The 24,315-nt window shown below is 57.0% G+C and overlaps 2 protein-coding genes across 3 annotated transcripts; both read right to left on the reverse strand.

Annotated features, from left to right (window-relative positions):
- Positions 1-332: 332 nt before the first annotated feature.
- RINL (Ras and Rab interactor like) lies at positions 333-6,493 on the reverse strand. The gene is made up of 11 exons (XM_032390671.1): positions 5,543-6,493; positions 5,190-5,349; positions 3,843-3,945; positions 3,506-3,578; positions 3,355-3,419; positions 2,940-3,086; positions 2,421-2,849; positions 1,757-2,074; positions 1,383-1,514; positions 1,052-1,224; positions 333-969 (listed from the first exon to the last, which is right to left on the reverse strand). Exons 1-11 carry the CDS (start codon positions 5,590-5,592, stop codon positions 907-909), a joined length of 1,713 nt encoding a protein of 570 aa, XP_032246562.1. The 5' UTR covers positions 5,593-6,493; the 3' UTR covers positions 333-906.
- A 538-nt stretch (positions 6,494-7,031) lies between these two features.
- Positions 7,032-24,038, reverse strand: SIRT2 (sirtuin 2). Of its 2 annotated transcripts, XM_032390548.1 has the most exons (16): positions 23,938-24,038; positions 23,034-23,080; positions 19,970-20,018; positions 19,614-19,727; positions 17,259-17,300; positions 16,993-17,099; positions 16,812-16,868; positions 16,426-16,494; positions 11,616-11,745; positions 9,614-9,673; positions 9,271-9,326; positions 9,043-9,119; positions 8,905-8,956; positions 8,069-8,139; positions 7,880-7,946; positions 7,032-7,759 (listed from the first exon to the last, which is right to left on the reverse strand). In XM_032390548.1, exons 1-16 carry the CDS (start codon positions 23,951-23,953, stop codon positions 7,604-7,606), a joined length of 1,170 nt encoding a protein of 389 aa, XP_032246439.1. In that variant the 5' UTR covers positions 23,954-24,038; the 3' UTR covers positions 7,032-7,603. The 2 variants fall into 2 exon arrangements, with proteins under 2 accessions (XP_032246439.1, XP_032246440.1); XM_032390549.1 differs by lacking the exons at positions 23,034-23,080; positions 23,938-24,038 and adding an exon at positions 20,200-20,305.
- Positions 24,039-24,315: the final 277 nt, after the last annotated feature.

Consider the following 24,315-nt stretch of genomic DNA (forward strand, 5'->3'; position numbering starts at 1 on the left):
CAAGAGTCGCATGCTCCACTGACTGAGCCAGCCAGGCGCCTCTAATTTTTGGATGTTGATTACATGTTGAAGTGACAACATTTGGGACATATTGGGTTCAATCAGGTAGGCTATTTAAAATTAATTTCACTTGTTTCTTTTTAGTTTTTTTGTAATGGAGCTACTTTCTAAATATATAGCTTGCACTATATTTCTGTTAGGCAACCTAAGGGGAGGGACACTATGGACAAAAATTAACACAATAAATAAGTACATATTATATGGTATGCTAGGAAGTGCTAATTTCTACTGAAAATAAAGTTCAGGGTAAGAGAGTATATTTGCTTCCTGTTGCTTCTATAACAAATTACCACAAACTTAGCAGGTCAAAAACCCCACAAATTTATTATCTTGCAGTTCTAAAGGTCAGAAGTTCAAAATAGCTCTTCCGGCCTAAAATCAAAGGCCGAGTCTTCCCGAGGTTCCAGGGGAAAATCCACTTGTCTTTTTCAGCTTCTAGAGGGCGCCTGCTTTGGCTCCTGGCCTCATCACTCTGACCTCTGCTTGCAAAATCACATCTCTTTCTCTTGACTCTGGTCCTCCCGCCTCCCTCTTGTAAGGACTGTGGAGATTATATTGGGCCGCCAGGATGATCCAGAATAATCTCCCCATGTCAAGATCCTTAATTTAGTCACATATGTAAAGTCCCTTTGACCATGTAAGGTAACATACTCACAGATTCTGGGGATTAGGAAGGGGATGTCTTGGGGGAACATTATTCTGCCCACCACGTGGAGGGGCAAACCGGAGGTGGGTCTGTTCCTGGGAACCCCTCCCCCTCCCTACACCTAAACCAACAGGGGTCGGAAGTCAGCGCCGTCCTGGTCCTCCGGAATGTTGCCCGAGGAGCAGGAGGGTTTGAGACCCCTAATCATCCTTGGTCTCTGGGCACAGGGTCTCTCGCCATGGTTCCTCAAAGGGCAGGCTGACCTGTGGGGAGCGGCAGGAGCCTGGGTCAGAAAGGCAGTGGGTCCGGCGCTCCCCTGCACCCGCAGTCCGGAGGGACGGTCACCTGCGCTCCGTCGTGGCCCTGTCTGTCGCGTCTATGCAGCGTCCGCCGGCTCTGCCACTGGCGGAGGGAGGCGCGAGCCTCAGAGCTGAGCCCCTGGGGCGCGCGGCCCGCGTCGGGCTGGTAGTGAGCGATGTGGTGCAGCGCCCCAAACCACGTGGTCAGGTAGTAGCCGGCTAGGGACAGGCCGCGGTGGTCAGCGCAGCTCTCCGGCTACCCTGGTCGCCCGAGGTCCCGCGGCAGTTTGTCCGCCTTCCCCCCTGCTGCGGGGCGCGGCTGCTGGGCCCTAGGGCGCCCCCTGTTGGGTCCCGGCGTTTCTGGGGTGCGGCCTCACCTTCCCCCCGCAGCTCCTCGGGATCCAGCAGCTCCATGAGAAACTCCACGTCCAGCTGCGTCTCCCCAATGTGCGGACTCCAGATCAGTTCTTCCGTCAGCGCGGGCAGGAAGGCGTCGGCCCCCAGGGGCTCTGGCGGAGCCGGAGGACAGGCTCTGAGCTGGATGGGGGCCGTGTAGACACGTCCCTCCGATCCCCAGGACCACGCGCGCTGGCGGCCCTTCCACTTGGTGGGCATGCAAACGCCTCCTACCAGACCCCCAGGCCCGCGTAGACGCCTCGCGCTAGAGCGTACCACCCTCTCCCCTCGACGTGCACGCAGGCGCCTCCCACCCGGCTCCCGCCACCCTCGAGCTACCGCACATCCAGGTTACCTTGGTTCTCGCCCTGAGCCAGGCCCGCGTAAACGTCACTGCACACCGCCAGCAGCAGCGCCACCTTGCGGCGTGGGGCGCACGCGGCGTGGAGGTGCGCCAGGCGCGCGTGGATGCGGCTCCGCAGGGCGGGGGCGGGGCCCTGCCCCTCGAGCCCCGCCCCCCGGAGGCCCGGAGGCCCCGCCCCCGCCCGCAGCGCTATTTGTCGCTGCTGCAGTCGCCGCAGTTCCTGGGCGCGGAGCGTGCGGAGTCGCGTCCACAGGGCAGGCTTCAAGGGCGCCAGCACCGCCCGGCACAAGGCCGCCTCCACCGCGGCGCCTGCGAGGGGTTGGGGCTGGTGAGCGAAGGGCCGCCGGGCTGACCCCCTCCCCGGGGCCGAGCGCCACCCTCAAGTGCAGACACGGGTGGGAGAACACGCGTGGAAGAGGGAGCCCGGGTGTGGACACGCGCGTGGGAGAGGGAGTGCGGCTGTCACACATGTGAGAGACGGAGCAGTGGCGAACGGAGCAGGAGTTACTGTGTGTAGGAAAAGGCGGGTGAGTGGCAAAGCAAACAGGTGCGCAGGGATGGGTGTGAACGCACATGCAGGGCCAAAGGAGGGCACACGAGAACCCGAGTGGGTTCGGGAAATGGCCATAAGTTCTCTCCCAGCCCTCCTTATTACCAAGATGCTCGTCCTCCTGGGGGGCCCCAGGCCCCCTGCTCTCCAAAACAGCCCTGACATTGGGGTCCTTTGATAAGTGATCCTGGAGGTCAGTAAGGAGGTGCCGCACATCCTGAAGCAGCTCTGTGGCCGGGTCCCCAGGCCTGTGGGGGCCTCTGGCATTTGAGGTGAGGCGTGCCCTAAGGCTCTGGAACTGCCTGCTCACATAGCTGCCCCGGGCCCTGGCCAGAGCCTGGATGTGATGGGTGAGCACATCCTCAGGGCCGTTCTCTTCATCTTTGTAGTTGTCCTCGTTCTCGTCCTCGTCCTCGTCCTTGTCCTCCTTTTTCTCCTCCACCAAGCTGGCCAGACCTGGCCCAGAATGGTGTACTTCTGGGCTGAGCGGGCCTTCAACCCAGGAGACCCGGTGAGGGGCAGGGTTCCTGGGGGCTGGATGTGAGGAGAGAGTTGGGCCCCACAGAACAGCAACAGTAGCTCCCCCGTCCCTAGGGGCCCAGGGCCCCGTCTAGCCCAGCTAACCTGAACTGTGTCTTTCTACAGTTTCTGGAGGTGTCTCCGGGGGGATCTGCTCCATCCCCCACCCTCTGTGGGTCTCCAGGTAGAGCTTGTTCACCATGGACAGCACCCTCTCTGAGATGAGGTGGACACTGCCAGTCTGTGGAGGACCTGGGGACCAGAATAACCGAGGTGTCCCAGATGTCCAAGGAGCCAGCCCTGCTTCCTTCAGGGCACCGGGGGACTTAATTCCCAGCCTCATTACTGGTTTGGCCCCTGGCCTCTTGTCACTCAGGCCCAGGAGGCAAGCCTCCCACAGCTTCCCTCACCCCCATTTTATTCTCCCTCAAACCTGGTAATCTGGTCCCTGAAGGGCCATCCTGCCGGACCAAGAAGGCTGGAAAGTGGCTTCCCCCTCCCTTAGGGAACCATCCCTCACCTGTGTGTTGGTCTCCAGGCCTTAGAGTGGGAGGGGGCAAGAGCAGTGTTCTGGGCAAAACATCCCTGAGAAAAGATAAGGGGGAGCAGCAGTGTGGGTGGGATGTCTTAGGGATGGATCGCCCTTAGCCCTTTTGATGGGTGACCTGTACCTGCTGGCCGATAGGAAGGCCAGGAGATGGGGCAGGTCCGGCATGCAGAGGTTAGAATATTCCAGAGACACACCTGGGGATAGGGGGCAACAAGGGGCAAGGAAGAAAAGTTGAGGGGTAGCAGCCTCATCTTCCCTGGGACTCTGTCTTCCTCCATCCTGTAATTCTCCCCAAAGACCCTCAAGAGAGGGAAATTTCTACCTTTGGAGTCCCCAGCTTTTCCTGAGTCTTTATGTTTGCATCCCACTTATGGCACCAAATAGCATTTGGGAGATATTTTGGAAGCAAAGCTGATTAAATTTGCTGTGGGCTGGAATCTAGGGGGTAGGCTCCTCACCTCCAGGAAGCTTCTGGATCTGGTAGGTGTGGACTTCTCCTGGTGAAGCTCCTGTCCTCAACACCAGGACCTGGCTGGGGTCATGTCCTGTGACCAGGAAGCTCTGGGGGGGATGGGGTGGAGACAAAGGTCATCTTTTTTTTTTTTTTTTTAAGTTTTATTTAAGTAATCTCTACACCCAACCTGGGGCTTGAACTCACAATCCCCAGATCAAGAGTTCCCTGCTCTTCCAACTGAGCCAGCCAGGCACCCCGAGGCAAAAGTCATCTTGAAAGGGATTTGTGCAAATCTCTGTTACTTTTGCCTGCCCAGCATCCATTTCCCTTATTTTGGATTCCACACCCCAAACTTCCTTTAAGGAAACCCACTCCCTCCCTTAGTCCCTGCCAGTGGGACTAACTCCCTCCAAGGCCCAGGGGTGGTCCCGTGACCTGATCTAGCCAACAGGATGACAGTACTTTCTCATCACTGTGATTGGTTCAGAGGTGGGCATGTGAATCAAGCCCAGCCAATGGAAATCTTCCACAAGATTTTTGCTGGAGCTCTTTGGAAGGAAGCCTCTTTTTACACTGGGATTGCTACGCTTGTGGGACGTGGCCATGAGCTGGGGACAGCCATCTGTGCCACCACAGGGACAGAGCCCCCTTGTGAAGGAAGCTGTGTAGACCCGCTAGTTGCCTTATCCAAGTCTATCCCTATACCTTGCAGAACTGCAGCCTTGTTCTGGCATAATCTGCCCAGCTGGAGAAGACAGATGATGTGTAGGCAGTGTTTCTCACCTCTGGGTTTATAACTCCCAGGTGAGCTTTAAAAAAATATTGTCATCTGGGCCCCATATATTGTGAATCAATTGTGAAGGCTTTTGGTTTTCCTGGTGCAATTGGTGCTTCCTTTCTTTTCTTCCTCCTGCCTGGAGGCACACATGTGCTTGGACCTGGGGTGGCCACTGGGCAATCGTGAGGGGAGTCCGAGGGAATGGCAGAGAACCTGGCCTTGATGTCACTAGGGCTGCTGAACCAGAGTCTGCAGCTGCCTTTCCGGATGTGTCAGAAAGATAAATGCCTGTTTGCCTAAGCTACTGTAGAACGAGTGTGTGTTCCTTGGGCTTTCACAGTTGAAGCAAAGCCAAGAAATGGGATGAGGAGAAATTTTTAAGTTGTCTAATGCTCAGGGTCCAGACATTCCTGAAATTCCCTTCACTTCCAGATTTTTCAATCATTGGAATTGATAAGTAGCCTTTTTGGTTTGCCCGGTTTGTGGTGTTTGTCACTAGGAACCAGCAGAGTCCTGACTGATCCACGGTGTCCTGGGGAGGGTCAGAGAAGGTCCCTGGCTGTGAGTACTCACCCCCGGTGGCCACAGCTCAAGAAGGGCTTCTGCATCCTGAGTATCCAGCTCTGGGATCTGCCACACCCCCCACGTCCTCCATAGGCGAAGGAGTGGCTCTGGGGTCCCAAGGACCCCTATGAGGGTCTCATCTGCTCCATTCACCTGTGATGGAACCTGTCTGGGACAGGCGGGGTCCAGGGGACCGGGGGTTAGAGGTGGGCAGTTGGACACTGAGGTGGGGTCAAAGGTGCAGGAAGGGGCAGCCCAGGGAAGAAATGGGATTCAGGGTCTTCTAGGGGGGTGGGCATTGGATGGAAGGGACTTCTGAAGCCAGGGCAGCAGTTGGAGACCCCAGCCCCAGCAGCCCTCACCTCTCCCCGACGGTGGGGCCTGCAGAGGCCTCGTCCTCCGGCTGGGCCATCCTCAGGATGCGGGAGGCCAGCAAGCCATGGTCTGGCCTCTGGCAGGAAGGAAGATAAGGCACAAGGTGGCTCCAACCCAGAGGTAACAGTCAACATATTTACAACCAATATAGCAGAAACCCTGACCGATGCGAATGGACCCAAGGCCCCTTGCTGTGGCAGGTGTTAATGCTTTAGTCCCCAGGTGGTGGGGAGATCTGGGGATCCCAGGAGGCAGGCCAGTGGGTCTTGGTGGGGAGGGGGGAAAGGGAGGACCCAGACTGATGGCTCTTTACCGAGTGGCACAGAGATATTTCAGCTTTTGACAACCAGTGCTGCCGTAATACAGACATGGACCAGTTGAAAAACAGCTTTTGCCCAAACCCAGTGCCCAGACAGGTGCTCAGCCCACAGGAGACACTCTGTCAACGTGAACTATCTTATACAACATCTTCCCCCTTCCCAGACCACGGCGGGGGGGGCCCTCAAATATTCCCTCCCCCACATTTTATTAGAGACATTTTCAAACATCCAGAAAACCAGAATTTTACAGAGAACATCCTTATAACCCGCTACCTAGATGTTACTGCTGGCATTTTCTTTTTTGCTTTATACGACATCTGTCCCTCTGTCCATCGGACCTCAACTCTTCAGCAGGTACGTAGTCCTAGCTAGCGTGGGTTATCACTCGAGGTGGGCATTTTTAAATATTTTCCCTGCAGCAGTGGCAGGAGTAGGACCCCTGGGTCCGTTCATCTGTGCACCTAACAAATACTTCGTAAGTACAGGCCCAGACTGGGTGGCCTGGGGAAACAGTGGTGGATAGAACAGGCCCCTGCCCTCGGGGGGTGGCATAGGAAAGGGGTAATGAACAGCTAAACAAATCAATCAGCCTGCTGACTAGACACCCAGGGTTTTAGGAAGGGTGGGGACAGTGAGCAGGTGTCCTGTCCAGGGGAGAGCAGGAAGGAGGGGTGGGGGCAGACAGGCTGATGCTCGCCTGGGGATGGCCGGTGGTGCTGGGCAGGGCGGGATGGGGCCAGCAGCCTGACACCAAAGGGAGGCAGTGGGGGGTGACGATGCCAGCCGCTAGGTCCCTGGGGACCCCTACCTGTTCTCCGAAGGGAGGCCTGGAGTAGCAGGAAGTGAAAGTGTTCCTCATAGAGAGAGGAAGCTGGGCGGGTGGGGGGAAGAGGCGGGGCTGGGGGGGTAATCTGAAATCGACCTTCCTCTCTTGCGGGGGCTCAGGCCTTAGGTGACTGGGCTTTGGAGGAAGGAGCTCTGGCAGTCTGGGAGTCCGGGGGTAAGTGCCGCGGGGCTCTCTCGCAGACCCCCGAGTCCCCCGTCAGTACCCTTGGCTGTCTCTCATGAGAGCCTGGAGGTGTTCTGGTTCCTCTAGCCCCCTCCCTCCAGCTGCTTCTTTGTGTGCTCACAGAAAGGAACAGGGAGGCCGGAGAGCTGATCGTTAGTTTTTTTTGTTTTTAATTTGTCTCCAATAAGCAACATTATCTGCCCCTCCCGGCAGGGGAAGTGGGTCCCAAAGGGAAGGGGTCCAGCACCCACTTTGGGAGTGGGAGACACAGACTGGGGAGGCCTTCAGGCTCAGCTCCCCCCAGAGGGTGTTATGTCTGGAGGGCCCACACTCCACCCAGGGTACGTTAGACTTGGCCGACTTGGCCACAGGTCCCTAGGAGCGGTAGAGGGCATGGGGAGCCCTGGGGAGCCCTGGGGCCCCTGTCCAGAACAGTTAGGAGTTTAGAGGCAGCCCTGGCCCTGGGAGCAGTTAGAGATTAGGGGAGGTTGGCCCGCATCCCCGCGGGTGGTTAGAGACTGTGGGCTGTTACAGCTGAGCTGCCCAGGCCTCGGCCCCTGGGTGCTGTTAGAGATTTGCCAGGGTCAGGGGGCTGGGACCCCAGTTTTGAGAGGGGGTGGTTGAGAGACTGGGGCAACATTCTGAGCTCCCCAGACAGAGCTGCAAGTTAGAGGGGGCCAGGGCTGGTGGCAGCTCTGCTGTCCCGGGAGGTGCAGCTGTCACTGGCCCTGCTCCCCCTCCATGGTCCTGGCCTCCTCCTTGGCAGGAGGTGGAGACTTCCCGGGGGAAGCCGAAGTGTTGGGGTTGGGGCTCCCCGACCCTGCCTGGGCATCAATGCTGGCATGCTCCTTCTGGACGAGGTCCTCCAGCTCCTTCTGCAGGGGGCAAAGTTCACAGAGGTCAGAGGTCACCATGCATCATGGGGTCAGAGGACCTGTGGGGCAGGGGTCTAGGGACAGGGCTCAGGGTGGGCCGAAGCGGCCCAGACTTCTTACCTTCCATCCGAGGAGGTCGGCAAGGGCCAGGCAGCCCTGGTCACAGTCACCCAGCCAGGCCACGTCCCTGTGGGTGGGAGAGTCAGAGCTCCCAGGCTTGTCCCAGGCCCCTTCCCGCTCTGCTCGGTCCGAGTGCCTTCCCGCCCTCCCTCCCACCTCGGCTGTGACCCTCGCAGGCCCAGGACTGACCTGTAGGCCTTCTTGGAGTCGAAGTCCATGCCTCCTCCGAGGCCCATCATCATCCCCAGGAAAGGGTCAGTCTGTGGGGGAGGGGGAAGCTCAGAACACAGACCCTGGAGCCCGATGGGGTGGGGTGCGTTCCCTGCTCTGTGACTTCGCTCAAGTGACCTGGCCTCCCTGAACCTCAGTTTCCTTATCTGTAGAGTGGGGGCTATCACCAAACCGCTCCTAGCATTGTACTGTCAGTGGGTGAATACTTAGAAAGTGCACAGGGGGCACCTGGGCGGCTCAGTAGGTGGAGCATGCGACTCTTGATCTCAGGGTCATGAGTTCAAGCCCCATGTTGGGCGTGGAGCCTACTGAAAATAAAAAAAATACAAAATAAAATAAAACAAATTAAAAAAAAAAAGAAAGTGCTTAGAACAGCGCCTGGCACATGGCATGTTTGGCCTGTTCGAGGAACCATCCCTGCTCAGGGATGAGGGAGCGAGGCCACCTCAGGAAAAGAGCCGAAAGTGGGAGTGGGCACGTCCCAATGCTGGGCTGTGGGCCCTGGGTCCGGCTTGCCCCGACTCTTCACTTGCACAAAGCTAAGCATTCCTGTCCTGGCTTCAGTCGCTTCGAGTTGGGGTTCTATCCCTTGCTCAGAAGGGTCCCGAGTGACCCAGAGGCCTGTAGAATCAGAGTCTAGGTGACCTGGAATCTGCCCTCTCTGGATTCTAGAACTCCTGGTTCTGAGCTGGGGGTCCCAGTTTCCCAGGAAGCCAGTGAAAGGGAATGTGGGTCCCATGTGAGGAGGAGGAGGAGGGAAAATCAGAGGGGGCCTCAAATAAAAGCCAACTCACCTGCCCAGTCTTCTCCTTGTTGATGAGCAGGCGCGGGGTAGAGAGGGGTGCCCTGGGGGATGGCGAGCTCAGTGGTGAGGACCTGTCCTGGCTCCCCCAGTCCCCAGCAGCCCCCCCCAGTCCCAACCCCCAACCTACTTGCTGATGAGGGATGCAAAGGGCTGCACCTGCAGGGAGGTACCCATGATGATGAGGAGATCCACCTTCAGGAAGTCCTATGAAGGGAGGGCGGCCAGTGAGAGCTCTGGAGGCTCGGCAGGGGCTGGGCTGCCTCCCCCCACCCCCCATCTGCAGCTAGTTGGGGAAGCCACCTGCCCCAGGGCCTGGCCCTGGCTGCCCCCACGTCGGGGAGCACAGGCCACTTACTGACTGCATGCAGGAGAAGAACCTCGCTGGGAGGTTCTCACCGAAGAACACGATGTCTGAGGCAGAGGGACAGACAGACACAGAGACAGGAAGAGAAGGTGAAATGGGAGGCAGAGTCAGGGTCACACACAGAGAGAGAGAGAGCGGGCAGGAGCAGAAGGCAGACCCAAGGGCTGGGATAGGAGCTGTGGAGCAGTGGGGACAGATCCGGGGCACTGGTCAGGGAGGGAGGGTGGCCCGAGGTGGGGTGGATGGGCGTGTGGCCTTCTTGGGAAGGGGCTCGTGGAGGGGTGGGGGTCCCAGCCCAAATCTATCTGGGTTGGTCCCTGGCCCCGAGGCTCACCAGGCTTCACCACGCTGTGACATTTCTCACACTTGGGAGTCACCTCGGAGAAGATCTTCTCTGGGCGTGGAGAAGGGGAAGGGAGAGAAGGAGGTAAGTGACTCTGGGCTGGGGTCTGGGGCTGCAGCCAGCCTTCATTGTCCACAAACACACCTCAGTCACTGGGGAGCCTCCTGGGGTGTTTGCCCTGCTCACCCTTCTCAGAGAGCTGTCCCCCCCCCACCTCCTCCCACCCTCCAGGATTCCAGGGGGGCTCCGAGCACCAGGCTACAGCTATGGACTTAAAGAATAAACACCAGAACAGACGATGAGCAGATGTTTGCCCTTTACAGGGGTAACTGGATCCCACCAACCCCTGACCTGGGCAATAAAGCTCTCCTAGTGGAGGGGCACCTGGGTGACTCAGTCGTTAAGCGTCTGCCTTCAGCTCGCGTCATGATCCCAGGGTCCTGGGATCAAGCCCCACACTGGGCTCCCTGTTTGGCAGGAGGCCTGCTTCTCCCTCTCCCACTCCCCCTGCTTGTGTTCCCTCTCTCCCCGTGTCTCTCTCTGTCAAATAAATAAATAAATAAATCTTAAAAAAAAAAAAAAAAAGCTCTCCTAGTGGGTCACCTTATCCTGGGTGAGAGGCCTGGTGAGTCCCAGGCCTGGTGACAGAGAGAGGGAAGAATCTGCAGACGATCCTGGGATGGGGATACATCCTTAGGCCCAGCTGCTTCCCATCCTTGGGTTCTGGGACAGACACCTCCCCCCCCCCCACACACACCCCATCCTTATGATAATCATGCTCCTTATCGCTTATTGATTAAGGAAGCTTGAAAAGCATTCTGTCACTTGCAACCAACCCCACAGAATCCTAGCTTGTTTGTTCAGCTCTTCATTCATTCCTTCAACAAACATTTACAGAGCCCCGTTGTGATGTCTGTAATGTAACTGGAAACATTTCGGCACTGACAGTGTTTAGGATTTTGTGGGGGCTGCACGCGCTACTGCCGTCAGGGGCACGTAACGGGGTGGTGTTCGTTGTCCATTCCCCGCAGCTGCGCACACTCGAGCTATTCTGGAAGCCTCGCCCCAGCGGCTGTCAGCCGGCGTCCAGGCAGAAAGGCCACCCTCCAGGGGCCCCACCGCAAATGCCACAGCTGTCCCTGTCTCACACGGACACCAGAGGCTTTGTGAAGTCAGCATAAAGAATGTGAGCAGTGGCTTGCCAGGGGTGAAATGCGGGGCTTCTGGGCAGCACAATGGATGTCAGACAAGATTCTCACTGGCATTCGAGAAATGTGGACTGGCTGACTTTTTTTCCCCCCTGTTCTGGACACTCTGCCCTTCCGTGACGCTGACTTCAACAAGCCCTGTTGTCTGCACCCCTAGGGACAGCCGCCAGCCCTCGTCCCTAGCAGGCCCGTGTCCAGGTTCACATTCCGTGGAGTGTAACTCACGGGCCATCGGACCCTGTGCCACTAGCTCGGTCCCGTCCAATATGGTGGTCACAGCCACCGTGTGGCTTTTAACACTGAAATTACTAAAACTGATGTAAAATTCCAAATTCAGATCCTTGGTACCGTTGGTCACATCTGTGAGTGGCCGAGAGCCACACGCGGCGGTGGCCCCCATCTGGGACAGCGCCAATCTGGATTCGAATGTCGTTGCGTCTGCCCTCACAGGACCCTCGTGTAAGGTAAGGTCAGAGCCCTCGTGTGACAGAGAGCTGGGGGCCTCGTGACCGCACAGAACAGACCGTGTGCCCATCTGGTAGCTTCTAGGCCAACACACGTCTCTGCGTGGCTGCCCTGGGCATGGAGCTCGCTTCCATCATAACCCGGCTGTGAGGTGGTGTTGGGAGCAACGAAAGCCCGAGGCCGCCTCATCTCCGGGGGCTGCCATCAGCTGCTGAAAGGAGCCACGGAGCAGGACGGAACGGGTGCCCACCGCCTGGAGCCCCCGAGGAGCAGACAGAGGGCAGGAGGCCTGCCCTCGAGGATGACGTCCAGCGCCTCACCTTTCATCCAGCTGAGCGAGTACTCCCGTCGGCAGAGGGGGCTGATGCAGTGCGAGGTGTAGAAGGTGCCGTGGGCCTCCACCAGGTCCTCAGGCTCCAGCCCCGCCACTCGCTCTAGCGTGTCTATGTTCTGGAGGGAGAGACGGAGGGAAGAGGCTCGAGAGTGAGACACCCCCCCTCCCCCGCTCCCAGCGGCAGAAGGCAGAGCACGGCGCTGCGAAGAGAAGCAAATGGGAGAGAGGGAGAAGGAAGGCAGGGAGAAGCAAGGGGCAGGATGTGCTCTGTAAACTCGTCTGCTCATTGTCAGGGGGTCACCGAAGGGTGAAAGTCACAGATGGTTAAAGGTGGAGCCCAAACTCATACGTCTGTGAGCCCAGACCCACTGCCACCATCAGCCCAGATGGAGTGTTTCTGCATAGTCAGGCCACTTTGTTTCCATTTTTCAGGAAATTTGTTTTTTGTTGGGACCACACGACGTTTGTGGCACCTGCCAGAAATTTGTTGGCATTGATGGACAAGCCTACAGTGGCTGTGTTGGAAATAGAGCGCCCTCAGATGTGGCATCCTTGTACAGTACCCAACCTGCACAGCTGTCTGTGGCAGCCCTGGCTGAGCAGTAACAGAAATAAGTGAATCAGGAGGGTTTATTTGGTTTTAATCACTGTTTTCCTAATCAGCAGTCGGGTTTCTTACTGTGGTCTGTTTCACAGACGGCACATTAACTGGCATTCTTTTAAGACACGAATATATTCCTCATTAAACCAGCAAGACTATTCTTCCCTTCCACATAGACATATGTGCTCTCTCATTTTTCTTAAAGCATGCAGTGCCCCTGGGAGCAGCTTTTGTTTGCCCGTGAGGAATGCTGCGGAGGCAGGTGCTGACGGAGCCCCCAGCATGCGGGCAGATGCCACCCCAAGGCGGCCGGTCACGTGCAGCCCACAGCTGACCCGGCACGGCCTCCCTGAGACTCCATGCACAACCGAAAGGGTTCTCTTTCAAGGGCAGATGGCCCCAACCGCTCTCTTTGCTCCCTGCCAGCAATCAGCTTGTTCCCCAAACGTGCAGACAAGAGCCACTGTTCCCAGACTCTCTCTGCAGCTTTTCCCCTCCCCCCGCATTAGCTTTGCCTTTGTTACTTGACTCAGTCTACAGCCCCCTCACACGTGAGGAAGCAAGCAGTGTGCGTGCAAATAATTAAACAGCATGTAAAAAAAACTACTGAGCTGCCTCTGTTGTTCTGAGGCCACTTCTGATAGAGAAACCACCAACGAGAAACGAATGAGGCTGTCCTGTATGTCCTGATATGGAAATGATCCCTCCAAGAGGTTAAAAGGCACAGGAGAACAAAGGCTGTGGGAAAACTATATATGAAGGTGTGTATTTGTTTGCCTGTGTATAGAATGTTTTTAAAGGTGATACAAGGGACGCCTGAGTGGCTCATCGGTTAAGCGTCTGCCTTCGGCTCAGGTCATGATCCCAGGGTCCTGGGATCGAGCCCCTCATCGGGCTCCCTGCTCCGCGGGGACCCTGCCTCTCCCTCTCTCTCTGCCGCTTCCCCTGCTTGTGTGCTCTCTGTCTAATAAATAAATAAGATCTTAAAAAAAAAAAATAACGGTGATAGGAGAAGCCAACAACAGCAGTGGCCCCTAGGGAGGGAAGCTGAGGGCTGGGGAGTACGGCCCCAGGACGCCCTCTCCCAAAGGCCAGGTGGTGATGAACGCATGATGGTATGCGGCGAGTGACATGTAGCCTGGGTGTGTGGTGGCAAGCAGGGCACGGTGAGGATGGGCAGTGGCCTCCCAGCTCCAGCCCAGTGCTCCCCCGGGGGCAGCCAGCTCTTCTCAATCTGCAGGAGGAGACTGAAGTCTGGATTTTCAACTGAACTCTCTTGCTTTTTAAACCTTGGCTCCTTTTTTGTTTCGGAACACTGTGTCCCCCTGATGGACACAAAGGCAACAGCAGTTTTGAAAAAGCATGAAGTTGGGGGTCCCTGGCTGGTTCACCTGGTAGAGCAGAGCTTGAGCTCGAGGCTGGGAGTTTGAGGCCCTCGCGTTGGATGGAGAGATTACTTAAAAATAAAATCTTAAAGGAAGGACGAAGGAAGGAAGGAAGGAAGGAAGGAAGGAAGGAAGGAAGGAAGGGCAGGAAGCTGCTATGTGGGTGAAGATACGGAAGGGTCTTCCACACAGGAAGTTAAGTGAGAGAAAGCCAAGCACAAGCCTTACGTGTAGGGTAAATGCAATGAATATATTTAAAAGCTACTCTGCTGCGGAGATCGCAGGGGCTTGAGTGAACAGGACAACTGTTCTCATGTTTGAATGGAGACTTATATCTGGAGATAAAAATAGCGATCATACATAGCTCCAGAAGTGCAACATCATCACAATCCGGAAAGGGGCGAAGACAGTGTGTTCCAGAAAACTGGGTCAGTGACTCAAAAAGTGGCTGAGGTTGATGGAGAGGGTGACAAGTTTGAAGAAAACAAAACAAAGCGGTCTCCTGAAACACGAGAGTGGAACATTTTTTTTTTTTCCACGTTTGTCTGTTTTCTGTAATCGGCCGTTTTGCTGAGGTCTGTGCAGTTAAAGCCATGCATTCCCTGTTGCCAGTCGGGGACACACGACTGCACCTTTCCCACGGGCCCCAGAACGGACTCTGCTTTCACAGAGAAGCGGCCCTGCCCGCTCTACCTTCCAAGCAGATTCGGAACCCGCACGCTTCTCCCCTCAGCGGCCCCCGCCCTGGGCCAGCCTCCATCCTCCTCTGCTCCGACCGTCACGGCAGCCTCCTCCTTGGTCTCTGCACCCCCGAGTCGTCCCCGACATGCAGTCAGAGGGACCCCTGGGTCAGGTCACATCCCACCCTGCTCAGAGCCCTCCCGTGGCTCCCTCTCACTCAGCCCTTGCTGTGGCCCCAAGATCCCGCATGGTCAGTCCCCGTCCCATCCCTGAGCTCGCCTCCTCCGTTCTCTCCTGCTGTTCTCTCTGCTCACTCGGATGCAGCTTCTCGAACGTGCCAAATACAGTCTCACCTCAGGACCTTTGCCCCGGCTGTTCCCTTTGCCTGGAACCCACTCTCTCCCTAGATGATCCCGTGGCTCCCTCCGTCCCCTCCTAGAGGCCTTTGTCTAAATGCACGCTTCTCAGTGAGGCCTTCCCTGAGACCGGTTGACAACAGCATCCCCCCCCCGCCCCAACACTTCTAATTCCCTTTCCGGCTTAATCATGCTCCACAGACCTCGTGACACCCTAACTGTGCTTCCTACCCGTCCTGTCCACTGTCCCTCTCCCCACAGCAGACTGTCAGCTCTAGGGGGGCAGGGATGTCGCCGCCAGCAGGGCCTGCCGCGGGCTCGGCACTCAGTAAGCACTTGTGACAGAAGATGATGACACGGGGCCGCAGTGCGGATTTCATGAAATCACGCACAAGGGAGCCCTTGGCTTGGAGTGAGCTGTGTGTGTCATGTCTGAGCCACGTCCCGTGGATAAAACGGACTCTGGGAAGAAAGGTCCGGTTTATCCTGAGCGGGGGCTCGTCCCGGAAGGAGGAGGCTGTCCTTTCTCAGGCCACCACCGCCAGTCCTAGGCAGCGGGCTCCTGCCCCCATTTGAGAAATCTGGACTTAAAAGAAATTCATCCTCCCCCTGGTGGCAGCTTCCCAGGCTGGCAGGCTCCAAACCGCCAGGGGCAGGAAGAAAACGTTAGAACGCCCGTTTATCTTCAAGTATTCTCTCTTTTATAATTTTGCGTTCTGAGGTCTCATTTTTTTTTTTAAGATTTATTTATTTATTTTATTTTATTTTATTTTATTTTTAAACTTTTTTTTTTTTTTTTTTAATTTGTGAGAGAGAGAATGAGAGAGAGCACGAGAGGGAGGAGGGTCAGAGGGAGAAGCAGACTCCCTGCTGAGCAGGGAGCCCGATGTGGGACTCGATTCCGGGACTCCAGGATCATGACCTGAGCCGAAGGCAGTCGCTTAACCAACTGAGCCACCCAGGCACCCAAGATTTATTTATTTATTTTAGAAGGAGAGAGAGAGAGAGAGAGAGAGAGAGAGTGAGCGAGCACACAGGGAGGGGAAAGGCAGAGGCAGAGGGAGAGAAAGAGTCTCAAACAGACTTGAGTCTGAGCGAGGAGCCTGACATGGGGCTCGATCTCACGACCCCGAGACCATGACCTGAGCCGAAATCAAGAGTGGGGCGCTCAACCGACTGAGCCCCCAGGAGCGCCCGAGGGATCATTTATAGCACGATATCGCTGTTACTGACACTGCGTAATTTCAATACGTATTCACACGCGTTCATAAAACACACATTCCTAAATCAAAGGTAGGGGCGCCAACAGTTTTTACAGTGAGGGGTGCGAGATGCCCCAAACGTCTTGCTGGCTAGTCCAGAAGCCCACGATGTGAGCTGTCCTTGCCGGCGAGCTCCGGGGCAAGGCCCGTGGCTCAGCACCCGACACGTCTGAGCCATGGCCCGTGTCACACGCGAGGCCTTTGTGCAAATTCTAAAAAGACGTCCCTTCCTTACGACTCCCCACCTGCCAGTTGGAAAGTGGTCACGGTGTGCTGATTTTGTCAGCTCCAGTCACACGGTGGCCACGTGCTGACAACCCTAACAGAACAGGAAATCTCCGCTGCAAACGGTGGCCCCTCACACGTGACGTCCCTTGCCCCCGCGCTCGGGATGGCGCTGAGCGGAGCTCCCTGCCACGTCACCACACACCTGAAGGGTGAGGCTGTTCTGGCCTCTGCTTTACAGAAGGGGAAACTGAGGCCGGGGGGGGCGGTGCCCACGGCCGCCTACCTGCGTGTAGCAGCGCAGCAGTAGGTCCTTCTCCTTCAGCAGGCGGATGAAGTAGTGACAGACGGTCGGCTGGAGGGGAGCAAGCAGAACCACACCGGTCGTGACAGAGCCCAGGGGCCACGCGTCGCCACCAGCTGGGAAGTGTTCCAGGCGCTCTGGCTGGTTTACCTCATGGAATCATCACTAGCCCCATTTCTCAGATGGGAAAACGGAGGCTCAAGGTCACAAGAGCAGGAAATGAGGGACCAGGAGGTGGACCCAGGTGGCCCGGAGCCCAGGAACTTCATGACCACGTGACACTTGTCTGAAGGGCCCCAGAGGAAGCCTTTCCCATGCCTGCTGTCCCCCAGGCTTTCCTGTGCGCCCCCCAGCAAAAAAGAGCTCACCTTGAACTGCCCAGGATAGAGTTCCTTGGCAAGAGCAAAGAAGGGCTCTGGGTGTTTCTGTGGGAGAGAGAACCGGAGGGCTGGTGGGCACCCAGATGCCCCTGGTGAGCTGAGAGCTGGGGTCAGGCGATCCCCGCGCCCTCCTCACCATTACAGACATTCCTGCCTGGGGAGCACATACCTTGAAGTAGCCAATCTCAAAGATGGCCTCCGGGTAGGGAAGATTGTACTTCTCTAGGTTGGCGTAGAGGCCCGTGGATGGGGAGCGGAAGTCAGGGATGCCGGCGGCTGGGGGAGGTGGGGTGGGGAGCAATGGGTCAGGGACCTCGGCCCCATCTATACTCCATCAATCCCCCCCAATCAAGGGCTCAGACACAGCTTCCCCCAGTCCCTGGATGGGGGTCCCCCAACATGGCGGTGGCTACTGGGGGGAGGGGACGCACTTACACGTGGAGATCCCAGCTCCCACCAAACAGATGACCCTGCGACCTGGAGGAGAGGAGTTTCTGCATCATATGACAGTGCGCTCAGCCCCAAAATAACAGCACCCATCACAGCCCCCGACGCCATTTGCAGTGCCAGGCCCCACGGCGGGCATTTCAGATGCATGAATGGTCTTCCCATCTCGGGTGGGGGTGTGTATTAACACCCCCACTTTACAGATGAGAAAACCAAGGCTCAGACAGAGGAAGGATCATGCAGTCAACTGGTGGCAGAGTCAGCGTGGGGACAAGGAATTTACTATTTCAAATTATACCAAATTGGACAGATTCGAGAAACGGCCACTTGGAGAGAAGTTTCCCCTCCTAACTAGATCTAGACAAAAACGTATGCGCTCTTAGAGAGAAGGCTGGGGGCAGCAGGGGGGTGCCCCCCAGAAGAGCTACAGGTTATTGTAGAAATCTCTGGCTATGCCGCACCTTTTGGACACAATCTTGAATGACCATCTATTTCTAGCAAGTTCCTTCAGCATATTCCTTTCCTCTATAATCAAACACACATCAGCCACCGGAGTCTGATCATTTTCAGAGGAAGACCAAAGATTTGCCCCTCTTGGCCCTCACCCAGTGAACAGCAGGTAGGTAAGAGGGCTTCAGATCCTGGCTCTCCTGCTCACCAGCGGGGTGGGGGAGGGGGTCTTAATTCAGATCTCCCCCCTGGGCTTCAGCTTCCTGCTCTGTAAAATGGGCATAATTACAGTCCTGACTTCATGGGGCTGTCAAGAGAATGAAGTCATTCGTGTAAAGCTCAGATCAGTGCCCGGCACTGAGCACACACTATTTATGTGTCTGCTATTATTCTTTGAGTCAGTTGTACTTCTTGAGACCCAGGATTTGTACGCGTCTAAGCACTTCATTCGCCCGTTTTCTCCTGGCTTTTGGAAAAGAGGATGGGAGGGTGTGGTAGGAGTCGAATCATTTCACAAACACACGGGGCTGTGTAGAAATAGCCCTGCTGCCTTGTCAGCTGCTGGCGGGCAGCCCTGCCACGCGGGCCCCAGGCATCTGCCCGTCAGCTGATGGTCGGGCACAAGTGTGAGGCCTGCGAACTGGGGACTTCTGGGGTATCCTGTGCGAAGGAGGACAGCAAGGGTCACGAAGCCCTCGGCTTTGTCTCGGGGATGCCATCGGACCGGGCCCAGCTGGACCCAGCGGGGGCCCCGTGGGAGGGAGCATGTGCTCTGGATTCAGGAGTCCCGACTGCCTCTTGCCAGATGCGTGACCCTGCATGGAGTCACAACCTCTCTGTGCCTCCGCTTCCTCCTCTGTCCAGATTGCACCTATCCAGTGCCTAGCCCAGTGCCTGGCAAATGGGGAGGGCTCAGTTAACTGTTGTTCTTCGCTGTGCCCCTCATAGGCAGCCTCATGAGCCAACTGTCCGTCCCAAAACCCAAGTGCAGGAGGACGGAAGCAACCAGAGCTTTGCGGCCATTGCCTGTGCTGTCTTTGGGGAGGAGATGTCTGCAGACAGCTGCCCGGCCTGGCCCGGGAGAGGGAGGCTCAGGGCAGCAAGCCTGGACGCCTGAGCAGGGAGCCGGCAGCAGCTGGAGGACAGGGAAACGGGAGAAGACGTTCTCAACAAAAGGCTGTTCAGGGCCCTCAAAGGGTCGATTGTTCTCGTTGAGGACTGCCGAGGGCCCGGTGTCTCAGACTCTGGTGACCTCAACTTGCAGCAAGAAACAGAAATGACATGGTGACCTAGTAGACAGGCACCTACATAGCGCCCCGAAACGCGCTTCCTGTAATAGTCACAGGGCACGCGGCTCTTCCGGGCCCCTTTCCGGGCATTTGCGTCTCTACTCAGGTGTTGCACCCCTCAGGACCCTATGGGCTAATTACTATTGGTGTCACCTTCAGTCTGTCAAACAGGTCTGGCCAATCAGCAATGGAGGTGTGACCCACGCCTGGCCAATCAGAGACACGGTGATTGGTTTGCGGTAGGAGGGTGACCCAACCTGGCCCAACTGGGGCCAATCTCTGCCCTTTCGCTTGAACCCCTGGAAGGAGATACTAGGCTGGTGGAACTGACACTCGGTCCTGCCAGGAGTCCCTTCCACCTCAACACAGAAAAGCTGCGCCAGAGGGGGTTAAGATTCTTGACAACACGGAAGCCTCCGAATCCAGCCACGCTTAATGCTGGATTTTAGTTACAGGGTCAATACTCCCTTTTTGGCCTAAGCCGGGTGCAGCTAGGTTTCTTGTTACTTGGAAACAAAAGGGGTGATGGTTCAAGTGGCGGCGGCTGAGAAGTCACTTGGGGCCAGGAGCTGGGCAAGTGGCGCAAGGCAGGGCGGGGACTCACAGCGCTCGCTCTGCATGTAGCGGGTCACCCCTTCCAGGGTCAGGTCGTCCAGCAGACGCTCCTTCTGGGTGCCCAGGCCCAGTGTCTGGGAGAAGAAATTCCGCAGGAAGTCCACTGGCCAAAAAGCAGAGCGAGAACAGCAGGGTGGGCGTTCAGCTGGGGTGCACTGGGGCCCCGAGTGCCCCTGCCCCAGCCAGCCCTGGGATCCCCCACCCTCCCACAACCGGGGACCTCTAGGTTGCATTGCACCCAATATACATACCCTGACTGTCACCCTCAGTGGGGGTGAGGGGTAGCAACTACATCCCTGCCCTAAACTGCTCCTCCGGAACCCCACTCCCAAGGAAGATACTCACTCTCGGCTTCTCCGCCTGCAGCTCCTTCCTCAGTGTCTGAATCTGAGTCCTGGAAGGGGTGGGGGTGGGGTGACCAGGCCCCAGAAGCAGGGTTAGGCAGGGAGGAGAGGGGAGGGTGGCACCCGGGTCTGGGGGGAAAGGCTCTGGCTGGGGGTGGGCTCAAGGAAGAGAGGGGTGGTCTGGGGGGCCAGTGTGCTTGGGCTCTGGGATGGGCTGCATGGGTTAGAAACCTGGTCCTGCTGCTCCCGAGGAGCGTAAGTTCTTTGCTGCTCTGAGTCTGATGCTCCTCATCTTGGAAACGGAGCTCAGAGAGGTGGCACCGCATCAGAGGGCTATCTGAGATGACACGCGTTAACCTAGGGGAGGTGCTCCGCGCAGCACCCGGTGGGGGAAGTGCTCGGGAAGTGCTGACATTGCCCGGTGTCCCGTGTCCTTGCCTTGCAGCCCCTCCCGTCCCCTGTGGCGTGGGCCTGCTGCCCTCCTCACCACAGTCACTCCCGTGAATGATGCCACTGGAAACGCCTCTGTCCTCACCCTGCGGCCCTCAGCGCTCCTGCCTGAAGCCCCGGACTCCACCTTTCCAACCCCTCCGAGTCATTATCTAGCGTCATTATCTACTCCGCCGCTCAGCCAGGCTCCCAGATGGCAGGTTCGAGACTCTGTCCTGGGCCCTCTCTACTTCCTCTCTCCACCTTTCCTGGGCTTGCTCCCTCATCTGTGCCAATGGTCTTGGCCTAGCCATTGATAATGCCACCTCCCAGCCCCCAGATCTGGGGTTCCTGCAGCCTCCTGGATGCCTCCTCCTAAGTGACTCCTGGCCTCCCTTTCCCACCACATCTCCAACTGGGCTTTAGCATCTCTCCTAAACCTGCCCCTCCTCCTAGGCCCCATCTCAGTGTGGCTTCTGTCCCCCAGTCTTTGTCTCCCTCTCCTACCCTCCCATCATAATGCGTCCCCTCCCCAGGGCTCTACCTGGTCCAGCCTGTCCTCCCTCTGGGGGCCCTGTCCTGAATTCCTCCCTAAGCTCCCAGCCTCAGCCTCCACCTCTGATGGACTCTACTGCCCTCTGGGTGATGGCCTGGCTGTGTCAGCCCACCCCGCCCTCCGCTCCAAGAGCCCCTCTTGCGGGCTTCTTCAGTCTAACCATCTGATCACCAACAGGTACGGAGTCTGCCATGACATCAGCTCCAAGATGGTGGGGATTCTTCGTATTTACCCGTGGACGCCCAGCACCAAGAACAGGGTCTGGCCCCTGGCAGGAGCTCCAGAACGAACCACCACTGAACGAATGGATGTTTGCTGTGTGCTACACCAGGGCTGGGCCCTGCAATAGACCTCACAGAAACACAATTCTGACTACCGCACTCTCCTGCCTAAAACCCCTCCAATGACAGACTCCCCCATCATTCTCTGCCCTGGTTTCAAGCCTTTTTGAACAGGAACTGCCCTTCCAAACACATTTAGATTTTTTAATTGCTTTTCCATAAGCTTTGCAAAAACTTTGACCATTAGACCATGTGTGACTTGAGGCACTTGCCTCCAGTTCCCTCACCCGCCCTGGTCACGACGACCACCCTTCACAGTACAGCGGTAGTGACTCTAGATTTTTTTCTCTGCATATAAAACTCATTCGTTTTCCAGAAATGGGTCATGCCATAGTACAACGTCTTCCGTCTTCCGCGGAACAATATACTATAGATCCACCTCGTCCTTTAAAAAAGCTACATAGTGTTGCATTGTAAGGATGAGCCATAGTTCATTTAACCCGCCTACTGACAGCCACTTGGGCTGTTTCCAGCGTCGCCCTGTTACAGACAATGCTGCAATTTACATCCTTGAATCTCTTTTTCTGGGACTGAGGATCCCTTTTTAACATTAAACCTTTCTCTGTGACAGTGGCTGAGCCCCGGGAGCCGGGCGAGGGAGAAGCCCCGGCCTGACAGGAAGCTTTCAGCCCCTCAGTGTGGCCCTGCTGTGCATCTGTCAGGTGCTTTCATCTCAGCTTCTGCGCTGCCCTACATCTGAACGGCGATCTCGCGTCTCTGGGGGGGCTGGCAGTCTTTCGGGCTGCAGACAGTGAGGCTCTGTGGGAGGACTCGAGGGCCCTGCCCAGCATGTGGGAGCAACTTGGCCTAAGGGGGAGCTGGAAGTGCTGGTGGGGCCTTTGAGTCTCTGTGAGGCGGCCTGGCTACCTCTTCCTGAAGTTTCTGGAAGGCAACCTGCAGGGTGCCGTGGGTTGCAAAGTGGTCCCTGCTCTTCTAGCAGGGGGGCCAGAGGACAAGTTATGTAACAGCTCTGCCTCAGATTCCTCATCTGTAAAATGGCCCCAGTAGGCCTTGCCCCCCCGCAAGGGATTCTGGGAAGATGAAATGAAATGATGTACATAAAGCACTGAGCGGAGTACCCAGCTGGAATAAGTACTCAATAAATGCTAACCTCGGCTATAATTAGCTAACCACCCCCAGCCACCAGGCTAGTGACCACATCATACCCTTCGTGCCCCCTAGTCTTTGCACAAGCTATGCACTCTGCATGGAACGCCATTTCTCACCCTGCCTAAGAAAATTCTAAGTCACTCTTCACTTACTGTGAGGTGTCTGCACCTCAATCTGACTCCTAGGCCAGCCTGTGGGTTCGCCCAGGGAACGGACCGGCTGGAGTCTCTGTGACCCCACAGAGTTTACTCTGCCTTGAGCTACTTTCATAATCACCCTGGAGGGTCATTTCTAGTCACCTGTCCGTGAGATCTGTGTGTTCAGGGACCAAATCGGATGCCCGTCTCTCCCAGGCCCAGCATAAATGAGGTTCAGAAAGGATAGGGGGAGGGAGCAAGGAAAGAGAAAAGTTTGGGAGGGCAGGCCTGGAGCTGAGGCTGCACACCCTTCTCTGACAGTCCCCAGAATCCACCATTCCCCAGGAGGCTGAACCAGGAGTTGGGGCAAGGGACTGGGGCAGTGAGCTGAGGGCCCTGGGGTAACTGTGTCCCCTTTGCCACCTCCCCCCGGTGTGGGGTGCGGGAACAAGTCCATCTCTCTCCTTCCCTCCACCCTTCCCCAAATCTCACCTGAGCCTCCTGCACCTTCCCTGCCTGGGTCTCCAGAGGGTCAGAGGCTGGGGGAGGAGGGGGAGCAGACGTGGTTACAGTGGGGGGCATGGTTAAGTGGGAATGAAGGGCTTCAAAGCAGAGGGGCAGGGAGCAAGAAGACCCACCAAGCTAATTACACTGGGGTGGGAGGTGGGGGTAAAAGTGGAGTAGAGGAAGGGAGGGGATGGGGAAAAGTAGACCGTATTAGAGTAGAGAGTGCTGTCAGAACAAGTGGTTAGTGAGGGACAAGGAGGCTGGGGCGGGAAGGTTTAGGAGAGGGAGGAGAAAGCAAAGCATACAGGGCATGGGGGAAGACTTAGAAGTGAGGAAGGAAATAGTGTGTGTGTGCGTGCGCGCGCGTGTGTGTGCAGGGAGGGTTAGGTTTACTAACAGAGGGAAATTTGAAAAGGAAGAGAGGAGATAAGAAAATGCTGAGTAGAGACGGGTTTAGGAGAGGAGGTGCAGCGGGGATGGCATGTTTAGGAGGGGCACAGGAGCTAGAGGGAAGAGATAGGAGAGGGGCACTAGGGGTCCCCTAGCATCCTAGTTCCGCCTAACAACCAGGTACCCTTAGCAACCGGGTCCGCGGCAACCTAAGTCCTTAGCAACGAGGGTCCTCAGCAACCAAGGTGCGAGAAACACGCGATCGTTAGGAACTTGGGGGACGTGGCAAACGGACCCTTAAAAGCTCGCGACCCAGAAACCCACCAACCTAGCAAGATGGATCACTTAGCAACGACCCTCCACCCCCGCCCCGAATCCCACTCCCCGCCATGCAGCCCCAACCTCCAGCCCCACCGTGCCCCTCCTCGGGCCCCGGGGCCTGCAGCCCTCAGCCAGGCCCCGGCGCGGCCCGACCCTCCCACCGGGGTCCCCGACTCACGGTCCGGCTCGGCCATGGGCGCGGGGCGGGGGCCCTTGGGGCTGTCACCGACGGCTCTGTCCCGTGACGGCACCGGAAACAGGAGGGGGCAGAGATAGGGCAAGGAACTACAACTCCCAGCAGTCATCGAGGATGCATACGGGTTTTCGCACAGCGTCCGGCGCGCGCCGCTCTTATGTTAGGAAGCCACGCGAGGGCCGGACTACGAGTCCCAGAGTGCTCCGCGCAGGCAGCCATGTTGGTGAAGGGCGGCCGGAAAATGTGGGAATGGGTAGAGAGCCGCAGTCCATCTGGATACTCTGATTGGTCATGGTCTGGTAAGTGGGCGGGGCGTGTACTCTTTGGCTCACCCTGACTGGATGAGTCAAGGGGGAGTGT

Source organism: Phoca vitulina, unplaced genomic scaffold (genome assembly GCF_004348235.1).
Source record: "Phoca vitulina isolate PV1807 unplaced genomic scaffold, GSC_HSeal_1.0 scaffold58, whole genome shotgun sequence".
In the NCBI taxonomy this organism is placed as follows: Eukaryota; Metazoa; Chordata; class Mammalia; order Carnivora; family Phocidae; genus Phoca; species Phoca vitulina.

Bases quoted from the DNA above. Each gene is read 5' to 3' on its own strand.
- SIRT2 (XM_032390548.1), bottom strand. The intron at 17,100-17,258 runs GTAAGTGCGTCC...CACCTCCCCCAG, and splicing joins GGGAGCTGGGATCTCCACGT to CCGCCGGCATCCCTGACTTC. The intron at 7,947-8,068 runs GTCAGTCCTGGG...TCCCACCCACAG, and splicing joins GACTCCAAGAAGGCCTACAG to GGACGTGGCCTGGCTGGGTG.
- RINL (XM_032390671.1), bottom strand. From the start codon at position 5,592: ATGGCCCAGCCGGAGGACGAGGCCTCTGCAGGCCCCACCGTCGGGGAG. The intron at 3,579-3,842 runs GTGAGGAGCCTA...CCCTATCCCCAG, and splicing joins GATCCAGAAGCTTCCTGGAG to GTGTGTCTCTGGAATATTCT. The intron at 2,075-2,420 runs GTAATAAGGAGG...AACCCCTCGCAG, and splicing joins CCAGGAGGACGAGCATCTTG to GCGCCGCGGTGGAGGCGGCC.